The sequence below is a fragment of the Bos grunniens genome, chromosome 6 (assembly GCF_055505025.1).
Source record: "Bos grunniens cultivar Pamir isolate PY7600 chromosome 6, Bosgru_T2T1.0, whole genome shotgun sequence".
Taxonomy (NCBI): Eukaryota; Metazoa; Chordata; class Mammalia; order Artiodactyla; family Bovidae; genus Bos; species Bos grunniens.
This window is the reverse complement of record NC_141170.1, coordinates 57603340-57621345: the sequence shown is the minus strand read 5'-3', so window position 1 is coordinate 57621345 and position 18006 is coordinate 57603340. Positions and strand designations below refer to the sequence as shown.

The window sequence follows — 18006 nt, the reverse complement described above, 5'->3', positions numbered from 1 at the left end:
TTGAGAAGAAACGGGTCGTGGAATAATGTAATTAAAGGTAAAACATGTTATAATGCTATTGTGAGGTGAACATTGACTCAGGCAAAGATATTTAATGTTGGTTCTACTTTACAGAATGCTTGAAATTGAAATCTGTGACTCAGTTTATTTTTTCTCTGCTGACTTGTGAAATTTAAATATTAGTTTATTGTATTATATTAGGACTACATTGTTTACTGATGGTTTTATTTTGGGCTTAATTTTTCAGAATCTTCTTAGGCGAGATTAGACCTTGTTAGGCATCAGATTGGAGAAGGAAATGGCAACCCAGTCCAGTATTCTTATCTGGAGAATCCCATGGACAGAGAAGCCTGGCAGGCTGCAGTCCATGGGGTTGCAAGAGTTGGACACAGCTTTGCGACTAAACTACCAGCCATCAGATAGACAGCAAGTAATTGCTTGATTGAAAGATAATTTGTATATTTAAGAGTTTGAGATTGACTTTTGAATAATTCAAATCACATGATAAAGTCAGAAACAGCTTATTAAGAGGCAGAGACTTGCTAAGGAATCGTTAAGTTTTTAAGGAGCATTCAGATGTTTTAAATTTTAGTAAAATCAGTTTTAATTTTGCTAATGACAGCAGATGTGTGGCAAACAGCCAGGGCTTGAGCTTAAAACAAAATGTCTGGAGATATTCATGGATAGCATGTCTCGTTGCTTATTGAAATCATCAAGATTCTACTCCAGGGATCCAGTGTAAATTTATTAAGATGTGGTATGTAAAAAAAGTATTCCTATATGTGTTTGAGCTTTTTACTAGCATTTCTTGTTTGTGAGTCTTAACACTATATATTTAGTAATATCTAGACAGTTTGTGCTAAGAAGAAGATCCAAAAATATCAGTATTAGAGCACCTCATTTTATGTGATTTGTTTGAATGACTTTCATCATTGTAGAAAGAACGGCTGTCTGTGAAATTTTAAATAGTAGATTTCAGTTGTTCATACACTAGATGAGTGTTGAAAGCTTAATATTCCACTACCCCATCCCTTCACTTTTATCTGCCCAGGGCTCTATTCCCCAAAACAAAATTTTAAGTAATTGATAAACATAGATTCTGTAGATAAAGATGCTTTAGAATTTGTTTGCTGTATAGCCAGACAGAAATAAAATATCAGTCATTTAACTGATCAGTGTCAAATATTGGAAGCCATAGTTACTAATTAAATAGAAGTGTTTTTAGGCCTCTTTTTTGTTTGTTTTTAACCAGTGTGTCATTATAACTTACTTAGAATCTGATGAACAGTAAAAATAAAGCCTTTTTGGATTTTCTGTATATGTTTTAGTTATGAAAACATAATATACCATGTAAGTCATTTTCCCAGTGGCTTTCCCTGAAAAATAATTGAGAAATATACTAAATATTACAGGTAAGATTTTTTTGCTTATATTTAGAAGAGAGTTTTGTTTTTGATAAATGAATAAATAGGCACAATAGAATAAGTGCCTATTCTGTTGATATTTAATTTATACATAAGAGCGTTAAAAGAAGGTAAATCAATGGATTGGCAGAAATTTGGATCAGATAGCAATAGCATTGTTGAAAGAATACTCTGAGGTAACCATTCAACTTCTCACTTACTGGTGTGATAGACTGAATATACAAAGAGAAAACTGAAGAAGTAAGTGGACTCAAAAAAAGATATGTCCAAGAATTGAAACAGAAGATACTGGCCTCTGGGTTTGTAAGCAGGCACTGGCAGCCAGAAGTTTGGCTCATTTGTGATAATGGATCTGTAAGTGCTACATGCATAGCCAGACTCAGACTGTGAATTTACCCATCCATCCTCCTATAGGAGGCTGAAGCTAGCCTCTTCTATTTGTCATCTGGGGCTCTGTGTTATAGGAGGCTGTAGGGTAGGTGGAGGCAGCAGAAAGAACAGGAACTTAAACCTTTTTGCTGGCTGGCATACTAAACTGGAGCATAGTTATTTCACAGTGGCAGTGTGAGATCTGGTTCAGGACAGAAGGGTCGGATTGAGTTTTGGACAATAGATCATGAAGAGGAGAGTGAAACGATATATCCTATTCAGAATAAGACTGCAAATTCCAAAATTTAGAAGTACAGGAAGGGTCATATTGTAATATATAAGTTAATGAAATCAATGTATTATATACACCTTAACTTTGTGTCAATATATCTCAGTAAAAAATGCACAAAGAATTCTAACACAAGAAAGCCAACAAAATCAACAATCAAATATGAATTAACTCCAGATAATTTTAAAATAAGAGCACAAATTGCTTCAAATAAGTTTAATATCCTCAAAAGAATAAATGAAGTACTCATATTTTGAAATACAAACTGACAGAAATAAAAGCATAAGAAGTAGATCTGGACGAGCCAATGAGAATGCCTAGAAATGAAAGTGTGGTCATTAAAATAAGAATATAGTATATTGAATGGCTATAGTCAAGTAGAGAATTAGTAAATTGAAATTCATTCTGAACGTGCATAAGAAAGTAAAAAGATTTTCCAAAAAAATGAAAAAGCTTTTGAAAGGCATGAAGCTTTAGCCTATATTCAACAGGCATTTCAGAGAGAGGATGGAGAAATTATATATAAAGAGATAATGGATGAGAATTTTTCAGAATTTGAGAAAATGAATCTTCAGATCAAAAGTACACTTTTAGTACTAAACAGGATAAATGAAAAGAAATCCATAGATTTCAAAACGGAAAAAGAAACAACCTAACTTAGCTTCCAAAAAGTCAGGCTGTTGTTAGTACAATTGTTATTACTCTTTTGAAGTAGACTTTTTATCTGCAACAATATACAGAAAATAAAGGAGGAATGATTTGAAGTACTGTCCATGAAATGGTCAGAGGAAAAATAAGTGTTCCCTAGAATTTTACATGGTCTAAATAATCACTGGGGCTTTAGAAGGATTATATCATCTAATAAGTTCAATCTTATGGGCTCTTGGGCTTCCCAGGTAGCACTAATAGTAAAGAATCCACCTGCCAATGCAGGAGATGAAGGTTCAGTCCCTGGGTTGGGAAGATCCCCTGGGGAAGGAAATGGCTACCCACTTCAGTATTCTTGCCTGGAGAATTCCACAGACAGAGAATCCTGGCAGACTACAGTTCATGCGGTCGCGAAGAGTTGGACGCAACTGAGCGCGCAAATAATCATTCCAGGGGAAAGGCAAAATAACATTTCACATGTAAAGATGACTTATCATTTACTACTAAACCACCCATATTAAAAAAAACACAACTATTCAAATACGTGTTTCTTACAGATTGCAGAGTAAACTCAGGCAAAGAAGGGTTGGGACAATGAAGAGCAAGAAATAGTTTAAATGTGTTAGTAAAGTTATTGATAGTAAAAGTAAACTTTATATTAAATGCTGAAATTTTAGAGTAGTAAGATAAAAGAAATTTCAGTGGTTCAGATATTTTTCTTGTTTAGAGGAAGGTAGAGATGGTGAATAACCTTACAGATGATTAGAGAGATTGACAGGAAAGCATGTATGTTAAATTTCTAAATGGAATCATGAAAACAGTAGAACTTTAATCTTGTAAATTCAAAAACCAGCAGGTGGGGTGAGAGGAGAATATAGAAAATTTTATCAATTTTATCAATCTAACAGATGGCCAGAAAGGCAAAAATAAAGGCAAGAAAAAAAAAAGGATGGTAAACCAAAGACGGACAGTAAGGTGGCAGAAGTCTGGTGATGCCTATCATTTATATAGATGCATATTCTAAATATGTAGAAACGATTATTTTCCCTATTTCATTACTTCTACCTCTATAAAAATAAAATCATTATTTTATTTTTGATAAATAATGATTCCTTGATTCCGTTCTCTTTTCCAGCTCTTACTGAAAGTCCAGATACTGCTTTCACTGTCTCATCTCCCTTTCTCACCTCTACCTGTTGCTTCCATCACTACTCTTTCTGCTGAAACTGCTGTTGTCAAAAGGTTACCAGTGATCTCCACATTGCTGATCCAGTTTTCACTTCTGTCCTCTTTTCCTGAAAACATACAAATATCAACTTATAAACCAAATATTATTTTAAATATAGAGGCAGTGTAGGAAAGTGGTTAAAAGAATAGACTAATAAAATGACTTGGGTTTTAATCCTGACTGTGCTTCCATATTTAAAATACTAGCTATGTGACTTTGAGGCAAGTTCCAAATAAGATGAATAAGATGAAGATAATAATAGTACTTACCTCAGAGCAGCTTTGTGAGGATTAAGCGAAATAATGCATGTCAAGGACATAGTACTGTGTATGGCACATGGTAAGTAGTTAGTAAATGTAAGCTCTTAATAGGCTCAAAAATGTTATTTTATTATTGAATGAGGGTATAAATATAATAAGGGAAGATATTTTAAGGATGAGGTTTTTATTACAAACTACTTGATACATGTATAAGAATATATGTAATCAACACCTATAATTTACCACCTAACCTTGTAATTTACCACCTAACCTGACTTTGCATTTTTGATCACATTCTTGTTATTCTTAATACTTCTTTTCATAGTTCCTTTCACCCTTTGTATCCATGTGACTGTCCTGAATTTTGTGTTTCCGTCTCTTGAGTAAGAAAAAAGAAATAGATTTAGACAATTGTATATGTCCTTAATTGTTTAGCTTAGTTTATTGTGATAGTTTATTGTATGCTTCTGTGATTTATTTTTTCATTAAAATTTTTTGCCATGATTTATCTTAATTGTATATGTGTCTGGTTCATTAATTTTCATTGAGATAATTACAGCATATACTTTTGGGGGCTCTTGTGTGAATTAAATGAGTTGATGCACATTAAGTGCTTAAATAATGCTTGCAGTTACCTTAATAGTAAAGGTGCAAAGAAAGATAGCCATTATTATGTTTTTTCTTCTTTATTGATGTACAAAATGCTGCTGAATGAATATAACATGGTTTCTTTATTTGTTCTCATGCCTGTGGACGTTTGGGTTGTTTCCAGTTTGAAACAGCAGAACACAGCACTGCTTTGAATGCTCATCTTTTTATGCCCTTGTACAAGTTTCTGTGTGCCGAGTATGTTGACCTAGAAATAGAATTGCTAAATTGTAGGTTATGCTTGTGTTCAGCTACATTGAAAGTGAAAGTGAAGTCACTCAGTTGTGTCCGACTCTTTGCGACCCCATGGACACCAGGCTCCTCCATCCATGGGATTTTCTAGGCAAGAGTACTGGAGTGGGTTGCCATTTCCTTCTCCAGGGAACTTCCTGACCCAGGGATCGAACCCAGGTCTCCCGCATTGTAGCAGACGCTTTACCATCTGAGCCACTTTAGATAATGCCAGTTTGGTTATCCCTGTTTGTCTTTCAGCCAGTAGTGTATGACTTGCCATTGCTCCATACCCTTGCCAACGTTAGGGTTATCATATTTCTCATATTTCATAATCCAGTGGTTGTTAAATGGCATCTTGTGATTTCATTTGGATTCTGTTAATAACGAGGCTATCATCTCTTCACATGTTTATTAGTTATTTGCATTTCCTGTGCAAGTTTGTTCTTGTATTCTGCCCCTTTCTGTCTTTCTCTTAACACATTTGGAGGAATTCTTAAGTATTCTTCATACTTATCCTTTGTTGATTGTATTTGTTGGAAATACAGTCGCCGGGTTTGCAGCTTGCTTTTCTCTATATATTGTCTGTTAATCATGCATGCATGCTAAGTTGCCTCAGTCATGTCCTATTCTTTGCGACCCGATGGACTGTAGCCGGCCAGGCTCTTCTGTCCATGGGACTTCCCAGGCAAGAATACTGGAGTGGGTTGCCATTTCCTCCTCCAGGGGATCTTCCCAACCTAGAAATTGAACCTTCACCCCTTGCGTCTCCAGCACTGGCAGGTGGATTTTTTACCACTAGTGCCACCTAATCATATAAATACCTTAGTCTTTAATCATTAATTTTCCTGGAATTGGTTATGGTATGAGGTAGATTACAGTTTCATTTTATTAAATGTTTTTTGAAGTGGGGGAGGGTTGTACCGTTGTTCCAATAACCATTTAATAGTCATCCTTTCTTCATTGAAGAGCATCTCTAGAACAGTTTGGGGGTGGAAAAATCAACAGCATGTGCCCTTGTTTTGTTCCTTGTTTTAAAGGGTTGCGTCTAAATTTTTACCATTGAATACAGTGTTTGTTACAGGTTTGCTTTACCCTCCAAGGAAATTCCTTTTGTGCTAATTTTTCTTAAAAAGGTTTGAAACTTGCATGGGTGCTGTATTTTAAGTGCTTTTTGGTTAGCTCCTGAAATGCTTCTACAGTTTTTTTCCTTCGATCTGTTAATGAGAGGAATTAATAGATTTTCTAATGTTTAACTGGGCTTCCCTGGGAGCTCAGTAGTAAAGAACCCTCCCTGCCAGTGCAGGAGATGCAGGTTCAATCCCTGGGTCAGAAAGACCCTCAGGCGAAGGAAATGGCAATCTGCTCCAGAATTCTTGCCTGGGAGATCCCCTGGACGGAGGAGCCTGGCGGGCTATAGTCCATGGAGTTGCAGAAGAGTCAGACGTGACTCAGCAACTAAACAACAATGTTTAACTACTCTTTCATTCCTAAAATAAATCCTCGGATTTATCTTGGTCTGTGATATATTATCTTTTTTATACATTGCCAGATTGGAAAATCCCATGGACAGAGGAGCCTGGTAGGCTGCAGTCCATGGGGTTGCTAAGAGTCTGATATGACTGAGTGACTTCACTTTCACTTTCCACTTTCATGCATTGGAGAAGGAAATGGCAACCCACTTCAGTGTTCTTGGCTGGAGAATCCCAGGGACGTGGAGCCTGGTGGGCTGCCGTCTATGGGGTCGCACAGAGTCGGACACGACTGAAGCGACTTAGCAGCAGCAGCAGCAGATTGTTTTAGCAAATGTTAATTAAGTTTATAGGGTTTATATGAAAACAGCTACTTAAAATAACTTTTAATCTTTACAGCAGAAAATATGGGTGCAGAACTGAAAGCTCCAATTATTAAGCAAGAACCTCTCCAAGTAAGAGGTAAATATATTTTATTCTGTTTTTTATTATAAAGGTGTTTTGAATTAAATATATAAAATTAGTTTATATAGATATCTTTATGGTTATAAAGGTGTATTCATTTTTACTTTTAAAAAAATATATTGACCATAAGGATTTGTTCTATTTATAAACTAATTTTCTACTGAAATTTGCATTCTGGTCATAAATTTTATGGTAATTGTTATTTTCAAAAGCCCAAAGAAAGTAAAGGCAAATAAAAAAGGTTTTATCATTTTTAGAAAAGTAATGTGATTAATAAGGAACTAGAGGCCAATACCTGTGGCATGTTGAAATCGAGATAGTTTGGACATTCTTGATTTCCATTTCTAGGAGTGATTAAGTAATGAAGGAATTCTTGTTTGCAGTTCTCTTCTTTATAATTGGGCTATGGCTCCCATGTCCAAAGTAGCATATTTCATGGAGGTACTAATTCTGTGAGTAGGATCACCATGGCTTTGGCGTCAGACAAAAGTAAATTCAGTTTGTAGCTTTAGCATGTACCAGCTTTATGGCTTTGAGCAGTTCACTTGATTTTTCTGAGTCATAGTTTTCTCCTCTATGGTGGTGCTGAGAATGGGACTTCTTTTTTATAGGATAACTTTGGAGATGATATATACTGTATGGTCACAATTAAGAATACTTAATGTTGTGTTACCATCAATAATCTGGGCCAGGACAGGCCAACAGGGATTTCTAGATACTTTGAAGAAATTATTAAAAAGTAATTAGAAAAAATTAATCTTTTTGAAGAGAGATTATTTCTCCTCTCTGAGAAGCTTATTTGAATTTAATATTTTAGGATTATTACAGTAAGGTAGTTCAGAGACTTAAACTTATGCAAAAAGAAACCTGAACTTCCTTATATACTTTTTTCAAATAAAGTTTTGATTTTTTTATTGAACTTTATTTTTGAAATGTTCTTATTAACTATGATTTGTGAATTTTGACTTTCATAGTTTATGTTTTAAGAGTCTTTTTACCTTCTTCAGTGGTGGATAATTTAGTCTTAATTTATTCTTTCAGTTTGCAAGTACAACAGAAGACTTAGTAGTTACTAGATATGAGAATAGAATATGAAGTAACTTGGCGACAATTTGAAACAGAACACATGAGTTTCTGCTGTATTTCTCCTGCTTTTCCAAGATATGCTTATGCTATTTATCTATATCATGTGACTAAAAGTCTAACTTTATAAAAATGAACAGACCAATGTTGGCTGTAATTTTTAATCCACAGGGTATAACTGATGCCAAATTGGTATTTTGTTATTGATGTGTCATTTTTTATGAACAGTTTGATACTTGATAATAGGGGAATATTTTAATAGAAGGCAGTGTTTTACCTATAATCTATAATTAACTTCCTATAATTTTTAACTAATAAAAATGTTACATATATTTATTTCACCTTTGTTACTTTATGTGAAATCGTTCAGTGAATTTCAGAGTTTTTTGACTGCAACCCACATAGGAAGTACTAATGATTTAGTATATATATAGATTATTATATGTAACTGAAACAAAAGTTTTCACAAAAACTGCTGATTCTTCATTATATGCAATACTCCTTGATTACTTTCTGTTTTTGTTTTTTTTTTTTAATGCTGGTTTCACCGGTGTTTATAAAACACTGAATGAGCATGTAATTTTTTAATTGAAACTTCAGTTCATTTTCACTTAGATTTTCCAAGCAATTTAAATTGTACTAGTACGATTTAACAGACCAGTGATACCTTTGCAAGGTGTCCTTTAGACAAAGGGTTGATCTTTTGGCATCAGTTGGGAAGATCCCCTGACCCACTCTAGTATTCTTGTCTGAAGAATCCCATGGACAGAGGAATCTGGTGGGTCACAAAGGGTCGGACATGACCTAAGAGACTTGGCATGCAAGCATGCACTGATGAACTATGGAGTTAAAAGCTGGGTGGTTGCGAGTTTAATTCTGTCCTATTCTATACTTTCGGAGAAGGCAATGGCACCCCACTCCAGTACTCTTGCATGGAAAATCCCATGGACGGAGGAGCCTGGTAGGCTGCAGTCCATGGGGTCTCAAAGAGTCAGATACGACTTAGCGACTTCACTTTCACTTTTCACTTTCATGAATCGGAGAAGGAAATGGCAGCCCACTCCAGTGTCCTTGCCTGGAGAATCCCAGGGACGGGGGAGTCTGGTGGGCTGCCGTCTGTGGGGTCACACAGAGTCGGACACGACTGAAGCGACTTAGCAGCAGCAGCAGCAGCATTCTGTACTTGAAGTAGACTTTATTTTCCCCAGATGCCATCCAGTGCATCAGGAAAAACCTGTTTTCTATGGAACTCACTAGTGACCCCACTTAAAAATTAGTATATGTTTATCTTCAAATGTGACTTCCAGTGTGCATATTTAGTATGTTTTCCTTTTCTTTGGTTTTAGTCAAAGCAGTTCTTAAAAAGAGGGAATATGGACCAAAGTATACTCAGAATAATTTCATCACTGGAGTCAGAGCGATGAATGAGTTCTGCCTCAAATCCAGGTATGGTAATTTTTTTTTTAATGTAGTGGTTTGTTCTATCTAATCTAAATAACCAGTTACTTCATAGAATTTGTTACCAGATACCATCCATTTGGAAACTTTACTGTGGTTCCTTCCTAAATTGAAGAAATATTTTTATTCAGTTAAAAATATTTTTTTTTAAATGTTAAAATTGTTAGCTTATTAAACTGAAGACTGCTCCAGCTTGAGCAATTCCAGTCTTTCTTGGCTCCTTTAACTCAAAAAAGTAGGTTCTTCAAAAATCTGTGTGTTACATAAGAACCTTAGGAGTTCTATTGTTAACATGTAGCAGAATTATCAATAAGAGTATTTGTATATTAATATAGCTTTAAAATTTGGGGTTTTTTTGGTAGAGCAATTTTATTATGTTCACATTCCAGCTGTGGTTTGTGTTGAGTGTAAATTATTTTACTTCTTTCTGGTATCTTATTATTTTCTTCTAACTGAAGAGATTTATTGAGGTATATTTTTTTACAAATTTAAATGTTTTCCCCTCTTTTGTCTAGGAAAGCTATATATTTAAGTGGAAGATTTCTTGGCAATTTAGACATCAGATGATCTAGGCTCTCCCTCCACCACCCCCACCATGGTACATCTTCTAGAGTATAAAGTGAAAGTCCCTTAATCGCATCTGACTCTTTGTGATCCCATGGACTGGAATTCTCCAGGCCAGAATACTGGAGTGGGTAGCATATGGTATAATATCAGTAAATAAGGATTCCTATAATCAGTTTTATAACTTCTATAAATATTGAAACAATAACCAATTGTAATAATGCTATAAAACTATATTTTGTTTCCCATACAAAAACTTTGTGAGTAAAATAGCTTAGGTATAGGTATCTCCATATTATAGGCCAGGAAATATAATAAAGATGTTAGCAATGACCTGGTTCATTTAGTGAGTCAGTGACAGAGTGGGAATCAGAATACGTATCTTTTGCTACCTGATCTAGACCTTTACTTTTTTATTTTTTGGCTGCAGCACACGGCTTACAACATTTTAGTTCCCTGGCTAGGGATTGATCCTAGGCCACAGCAAGAAAGCCGGGATCCTAACCACTAGGCCACTAGGGAATTCCTCAGATTTTTGTTTATAGGTCTTTTATTGCTATTACAAAATTTCCTTAGGAAGACCAATGATCAAATTTAGAATGACTGTTTAGCAGAGTGACTTGATGCATGTATCAACCTTTCAGAATTTAAGAGAAAGGAAAATAATTAAATGGCATGAAATTGACATATACTCTTTATAAATTGATACCTATGAATGATATTACCACTTAGTATTAGTCTGGACATGAATTTGAGCAAACTCAGGGAGATAGTGAAGGACAGGGAAGCCTGGCATGCTGCAGTTCATGGGCTTGCAAAGAGTTGGATACGACTTAGCGACTGAACAATGACAATTAATCTGGATGTAAACAAATGACTGTGAATATTAAGTTTACATTCTCAAATAGAGGAGTAATATTCTAATCTGTGTTCTTTCTACTTTTTTTTTATTCATACTTCAGATATTGCAGTGGTATATCCATAGCAGATAAAGGACAAGCACTGTTTAAGGATTTGACTCACTACCTATTATATTATGGTATCTATATTGAGTCAAGAGTAATTCTTAGGTTTTCAACTCTTTCTAAACCAGTTTTATGTATAAAATATCATCTTTAAACTGATTTTTACAGGCTATCCACCTTTAGCTTTTAAAATGAGGCGCTGCTGCTGCTGCTAAGTCGCTTCAGTTGTGTCCGACTCTGTGCGACCCCAGAGACGGCAGCCCACCAGGCTCCCCTGTCCCTGGGATTCTCCAGGCAAGAACACTGGAGTGGGTTGCCATTTCCTTCTCCAATGCATGAAAGTGAAAAGTGAAAGTGAAGTCGCTGAGTCTTGTCCGACTCTTAGCGACCCCATGGACTGCAGCCCACCAGGTTCCTCCATCCATGGGATTTTCCAGGCAAGAGTACTGGAGTGGGGTGCCATTGCCTTCTCCGAAAATGAGGCTTAGTGGTTTTTATCTGCCCTTAATAATCCTGAACTATATGAACCTTCTCTGAGTAAATTCAACATATTTCTTTCTTCAGTGATCTGGAACAGCTTCGAAAAATCAGACGACGAAGTCCTCATGAAGATACTGAGTCCTTTACTGTATACTTGAGATCAGATGTGGAGGCAAAGTAAGAACATAGTTCTTTTAGGATAAAATACAAGCTGAATTTGGGATTAATAAAAATCCATTTTAGATAGACTCAGAATTTTTAAAATGATATGTTTTAAAAGCAGAATATATACATATTTTTAAAAAAGTATTTAAAAAATACTTTTTTTAAATAAAATACTTTAAAAAATACTTTTTTTTAAAAAAAGTATTTAAATAAAAGTATTTACTTTTATTTATTTATTTGGCTGCACCAGGTCTTAATTGTGACACGCAGGATCTTTGATCTTCTTTGTGGCATGCAGGATCTTTAGTTGTAGCATGCAGAATCTTTAGTTGCAACATGCAAACTCTTTAGTTGTGGCATATGAGCTCTTTGTTGCAGCACGAGGGATCTAGTTCCCCAACGAGGGATCAAACCCAGGCCGCCTGCATTGGGAGCACACGGAGTTGTAGCCATTGGACCACCAGGAAAATCCAAAAGCAGAATATTTTTGCATTTGCAGATTTGTTTGAGAGTTACTAGTATATATTAATTAGCAAAAAAAATTAGATTTTTTTTTAAGAAAATTTGCTGTTGAATTTATTCTTATTGTGTAGATTTAATTTAGAAAACTTTCTTAAGTGCTTTATATTTTTCCTAAAGGACCTATGATTTGTTAAATTTTCATATAGTTTTCAGTTGTCTAGATTTAAATATGATTTTCATGAAGTCATTAAAATTATATTACTGAATGGTGGCCATGTGTATGTACATAGATCTTTGGAAGTTTGGGGAAGTCCTGAAGCTCTTGCCAGAGAGAAAAAACTTCGTAAGGAAGCAGAAATAGAATATAGAGAAAGTAAGTATATTCAGTTTAAAGCCGAGTTAACTGAAAAGCAACTTGTAAATGAGACCTGTGTCTATAATAACTGTGTCCTCCCTAGTGGTTGCCTACCTCTTGTGTTTGGCTTTGTTGGTTCTAGCAAATGCCAGTTTTCATTTTGGGGTTTAATTATTTTATAAAAACAATATGTTTGTTTTTCTCTCTATAGCTTTTTAAAGATCATGAGAGCAAGGAAAGCTAATTTGTCGTTTCTATAAGACATATGAATATTAAAACTCAGGGTCCGATTTGAAGATTGTACCTGTTGTAAAAGTGAATCCTAGTTTCTAAGGGGTTTTGGCCTCTCAGAAGAAGCAAACAGCTGTTTAGTATCTTTATATTCACAGATAAGCTAAACAGACCTGCATTTAAATCTACAGGAATGAAATGTTTACTTTCTTAATTTACTTTTTCCTGAGGTAACATTGGTTTACATAACATTTATGTTCTATTTCTGTTTACCCTACAACTTGATTACCACCAAAAATTTAGTTTCCAGCTGATACCACACAGTTGATTCATTTTACCCGTTTTTCCCTCAACCTTGCCCCTTCCCCTCCAGTAACCACTACCCTGCCCCAGATTGGTAATCAGCATTTATAGTAGGAGCCCCTTTTCCTCTTAATAGGAAATAAAATTTAGAGACCTCTGGGCATTCAGTTCAGTTCAGTCACTCAGTCGTGTCCGACTATTTGCGACCCCATGAACTGCAGCACCCCAGGCCTCCCTGTCCATCACCAACTCCCGGAGTTCACTCAGACTCACGTCCATAGAGTCAGTGATGCCATCCAGCCATCTCATCCTCTGTCATCCCCTTCTCCTCCTGCCCCCAACCCCTCCCAGCATTAGAGTCTTTTCCAATGAGTCAGCTCTTTGCATGAGGTGGCCAAAGAACTGGAGTTTCAGCTCTAGCATCAGTCCTTCCAAAGAAATCCCAGGGCTGATCTCCTTCAGAATGGACTGGTTGGATCTCCTTGCAGTCCAAGGGACTCTCAAGAGTCTTCTCCCATACCACAGTTCAAAAGCATCAATTCTTCGGCGCTCAGCTTTCTTCACAGTCCAACTCTCCCATTCATACATGACCACTGGAAAAACCATAGCCTTGACTAGATGGACCTTTGTTGGCAAAGTAATGTCTCTGCTTTTCAATATGCTATCTAGGTTGGTCATAACTTTTCTTTCAAGGAGTAAGTGTCTTTTAATTTCATGGCTGCAGTCACCATCTACAGTGATTTTGGAGCCCCCCAAAATAAAGTCTGACACTATTTCCACTGTTCCCCATCTATTTCCCATGAAGTGATGGGGCCGGATGCTATGATCTTCATTTTCTGAATGTTGAGTTTTAAGCCAACTTTTTCACTCTCCTCTTTCATCTTCATCAAGAGGCTTTTGAGTTCCTCTGCACTTTCTGCCATAAGGGTGGTGTCATCTACATATCTGAGCTTATTGATATTTCTCCCAGCAATCTTGATTCCAGCTTGTGCTTCTTCCAGCCCAGCGTTTCTCATGATGTACTCTGCATATAAGTTAAATAAACAGGGTGACAATATACAGCCTTGACGTACTCCTTTTCCTATCTGGAACCAGTCTGTTGTTCCTTGTCCAGTTCTAACTGTTGCTTCCTGACCTCCATACAGATTTCTCAAGAGGCAGGTCAGGTGGTCTGGTATTTCCATCTCTTTCAGAATTTTCCACAGTTTATTGTGATCCACAGAGTCAAAGGCTTTGGCATAGTCAATAAAGCAGAAATAGATGTTTTTCTGGAACTCTCTTGGTTTTTCCATGATCCAGCGGCTGTTGGCAATTTGATCTCTGGTTCCTCTGCCTTTTCTAAAACCAGCTTGAACATCAGGAAGTTCATGATCGTTTAGATATAATCAAACAACCGGCGAGGGAGCAGCAAACAGCCGGTGGCGGGCGCCGCGGAGGAGGCGGCCGTGGCCATGGCAGAGGCGTCGCCGCAGCCCGGACGGTACTTCTGCCACTGCTGCTCAGTCGAGATCGTGCCGCGCCTGCCGGATTACATCTGCCCAAGATGCGAGTCTGGGTTTATCGAGGAGCTTCCGGAAGAGAACAGGAGTGCAGAGAATGGTTCAGCCCCCTCCACAGCCTCTGCGGACCAGAGCCGGCAGCAACCGTTCGAGAATGTGGACCAGCCCCTGTTCACGCTGCCGCAGGGCTATGGGCACTTTGCTTTCGGCATCTTTGACGACAGCTTTGAGATCCCCACGTTCCCCGCTGGGGCACAGGCTGATGATAGCAGGGACCCCGAGAGCCGGCGGGAGCGAGAGCAGGACTCCTGGCACCCGTACGGCCCCCGGCAGCCCCGCGCCCGCCTCACCGCGCGGCGGGCCACCGGCCGGCACGAAGGCGACCCCACGCTGGAAGGGATCATCCAGCAGCTGGTCAACGGCATCATCACCCCGGCCACCATCCCCAACCTGGGCCTGGGTCCCTGGGGCGTCCTGCATTCAAACCCGATGGACTACGCCTGGGGGGCCAACGGCCTGGACGCCATCATCACGCAGCTCCTTAATCAATTTGAAAACTCGGGTCCCCCACCCGCAGACAAAGAGAAAATCCAGGCCCTCCCCACCGTGCCCGTGACTGAGGAGCACGTTGGCTCGGGGCTGGAGTGCCCCGTGTGCAAGGATGACTATGGGCTGGGTGAGCATGTGCGGCAGCTGCCCTGCAACCACTTCTTCCACAATGGCTGCATCGTGCCCTGGCTGGAGCAGCACGACAGCTGCCCCGTCTGCCGAAAAAGCCTCACAGGACAGAACACGGCCACTGACCCCCCGGGCCTGGCTGTGGTGAGCTTCTCCTCCTCCTCCTCCTCCTCGTCCTCCAGCTCACCTGGCAATGAGAACCCGGCCAGCAGCTCCTGAGCAAACCGGCTAACCAGCCCCCAGGGCAACAGCAGACAGCCCACGCGCCCACGGACTGCAGCGCCACCGGGCCCGCCGCGGAGGAGGCTCGGAGGACCCACCCTTCCAAGCTGCGGAGGGAGCTCGGCCTCCCCAGGGACAACCTGGCTGGGCCGGGCGCCCGCACACACTGCCCGGGCGTCCCACCTTCCCTCCCCTTTGTCTCTGACCTCACCCTCTACATGTTCAACAGCGGAAAGGTTTTTATAATTTTAAATTATTACTGCTTTGAAATAAATGGATGTTTGAGCTCAAAAAAAAAAAAAAGGCAGAAATAGATGTTTTTCTGGAACTCTCTTGCTTTTTTGATGATCCAGCGGATGTTGGCAATTTGGTCTCTGGTTCCTCTGCCTTTTCTAAAACCAGCTTGAACATTGGAAGTTCACGGTTCACATACTGCTGAAGCCTGGCTTGGAGAATTTTGAGCATTACTTTACTAGTGTGTGAGATGAGTGCAATTGTGTGGTAGTTTGAACATTCTTTGGCATTGCCTTTCTTTGGGATTGGAATAACAACTGAACTTTTCCAGTCCTGTGACCACTGCTGAGTTTTCCAAAATTTGCTGGCGTATTGAGTGCAGCACTTTCACAGCATCATCTTTCAGGATTTGAAATGGCTCAACTGGAATTCCATCACTTCCACTAGCTTTGTTCGTAGTGATGCTTTCTAAGGCCCACTTGACTTCACATTCCAGAATGTCTGGCTCTAGGTCAGTGATCACACCATCGTGATTATCTGGGCCGTGAAGATCTTTTTTGTACAGTTCTTCTGTGTATTCTTGCCACCTCTTAATATCTTCTACTTCTGTTAGGTCCATACCATTTCTGTCCTTTATCGAGCCCATCTTTGCATGAAATGTTCCCTTGGTATCTCTAATTTTCTTGAAGAGATCTCTAGTCTTTCCCATTCTGTTGTTTTCCTCTGTTTCTTTGCATTGATCGCTGAGGAAGCCTTTCTTATTTCTTCTTGTTATTCTTTGGAACTCTGCGTTCAGATGCTTATATCTTTCCTTTTCTCCTTTGCTTTTTGCTTCTCTTCTTTCCACAGCTCAGTAAGGCCTCCCCAGACAGCCATTTTGCTTTTTTGCATTTCTTTTCCATGGGGCTGGTCTTGATCCCTTTCTCCTGCACAATGTCACCAACCTCAGTCCATAGTTCATCAGGCACTCTATCAGATCTAGGCCCTTAAGTCTAATTTCTCACTTCCACTGTATAATCATAAGGGATTTGATTTAGGTCATACCTGAATGGTCTAGTGGTTTTCCCTACTGTCTTCTATTTAAGTCTGAATTTGGCAGTAAGGAGTTCATGATCTGAGCCACAGTCTGCTCCTGGTCTTGTTTTTGTTGACTGTATAGAGCTTCTCCATCTTTGGCTGCAAAGAATATAATCAATCTGATTTCATTGTTCACCATCTGGTGATGTACATGTGTAGAGTCTTGTGTTGTTGGAAGAGGGTGTTTGTTATGACCAGTGCATTTTCTTGGCAAAACTCTATTAGTCTTTGCTCTGCTTCATTCCATATTCCAAGGCCAAATTTGCCTGTTAACTCCAGGTGTTTCTTGACTTCCTACTTTTGCATTCCAGTCCCCTGTAATGCAAAGGACATCTTTTTTGGGTGTTAGTTCTAAAAGGTCTTGTAGGTCTTCATAGAACCGTTTAACTTCAGCTTCTTCAGTGTTACTGGTTGGGGCATAGACTTGGATTACTGTGATATTGAATGGTTTGGCTTGGAAACGAACAGAGATCATTCTGTCGTTTTTGAGATTGCATCCAAGTACTGCATTTCGAATTCTTTTGTTGACCATGATGGCTACTCCATTTTTTCTGTGGGCATTAGGGGTACTCAGTTTTTTTTAATAGGTTGATATATTTTTAAGGTATTTCAGTGGACAGAGTTAGGACATACTTTTTGTTTCTTAAGAGAAAATATGTAGGTTATTTTGATAAACTTATTCCCTCCGTTTTTTCCTTTGTATCTCTTACTCTGAAAATCTTATTTCTTAATTCATTAACATCATTAATTACATTTTTTATTTGTTCTTTATGTATGTACACACACATATAGACAGAATACAGTGTTGTTTCAAACTATTAGTATCAGTATTCTTGCTAGTAAGGTGATTTAAGATTTCTATTTTTCTTTTTGTCTTTACTGTATATCTCACTGGGGATGTACAGTCAAATGCCTGTGTTTTAAAGTCACTTGTAATTTCTCACTGTATGGATAAACCATCTACTAGATATAAAAATAGGTTCGTTTGTTTCGTTCTGCTTCTGATTTTAAGAAATTTGATTTATTTTTATTTTATAATTTTGTAAAACATTTATATGGTTCCAAAGTCACCTCAAATACTTTAAAGACAAAATACTTTAGAGAAGTTTAGCTTCCATCCCTGTCTTTTCCACCCTTTCCCCTCCCTCTAGCATAGGTAATTGTTTAAAAAATTAGTTTGAGTGTTATTTTTACTA

General features: G+C 38.2%; 1 protein-coding gene and 1 pseudogene across 6 annotated transcripts in view; both read left to right on the top strand.

Moving 5' to 3' along the window:
- Positions 1-18006, top strand: part of SLC30A9 (solute carrier family 30 member 9) — an 86457-nt gene that overhangs the window by 19199 nt on the left and 49252 nt on the right. For 4 of the 5 annotated variants that reach the window (XM_086407732.1, XM_086407731.1, XM_086407734.1 and 1 more), the window contains 4 exons: positions 6969-7031; positions 9464-9563; positions 11669-11761; positions 12502-12584. In XM_086407732.1, the coding sequence (XP_086263858.1) occupies positions 6969-7031; positions 9464-9563; positions 11669-11761; positions 12502-12584 (339 nt within the window). Of the gene's footprint in view, positions 1-277; positions 758-6968; positions 7032-9463; positions 9564-11668; positions 11762-12501; positions 12585-18006 lie in introns of those variants that run through there. The other variant, XM_086407735.1, reaches the window with a different exon arrangement.
- On the top strand, positions 12502-15802 carry LOC147370757 (E3 ubiquitin-protein ligase RNF126 pseudogene; annotated as a pseudogene). Its single transcript, XR_015166181.1, has 2 exons — positions 12502-12584; positions 14449-15802. The product of XR_015166181.1 is annotated as an E3 ubiquitin-protein ligase RNF126 pseudogene (transcript).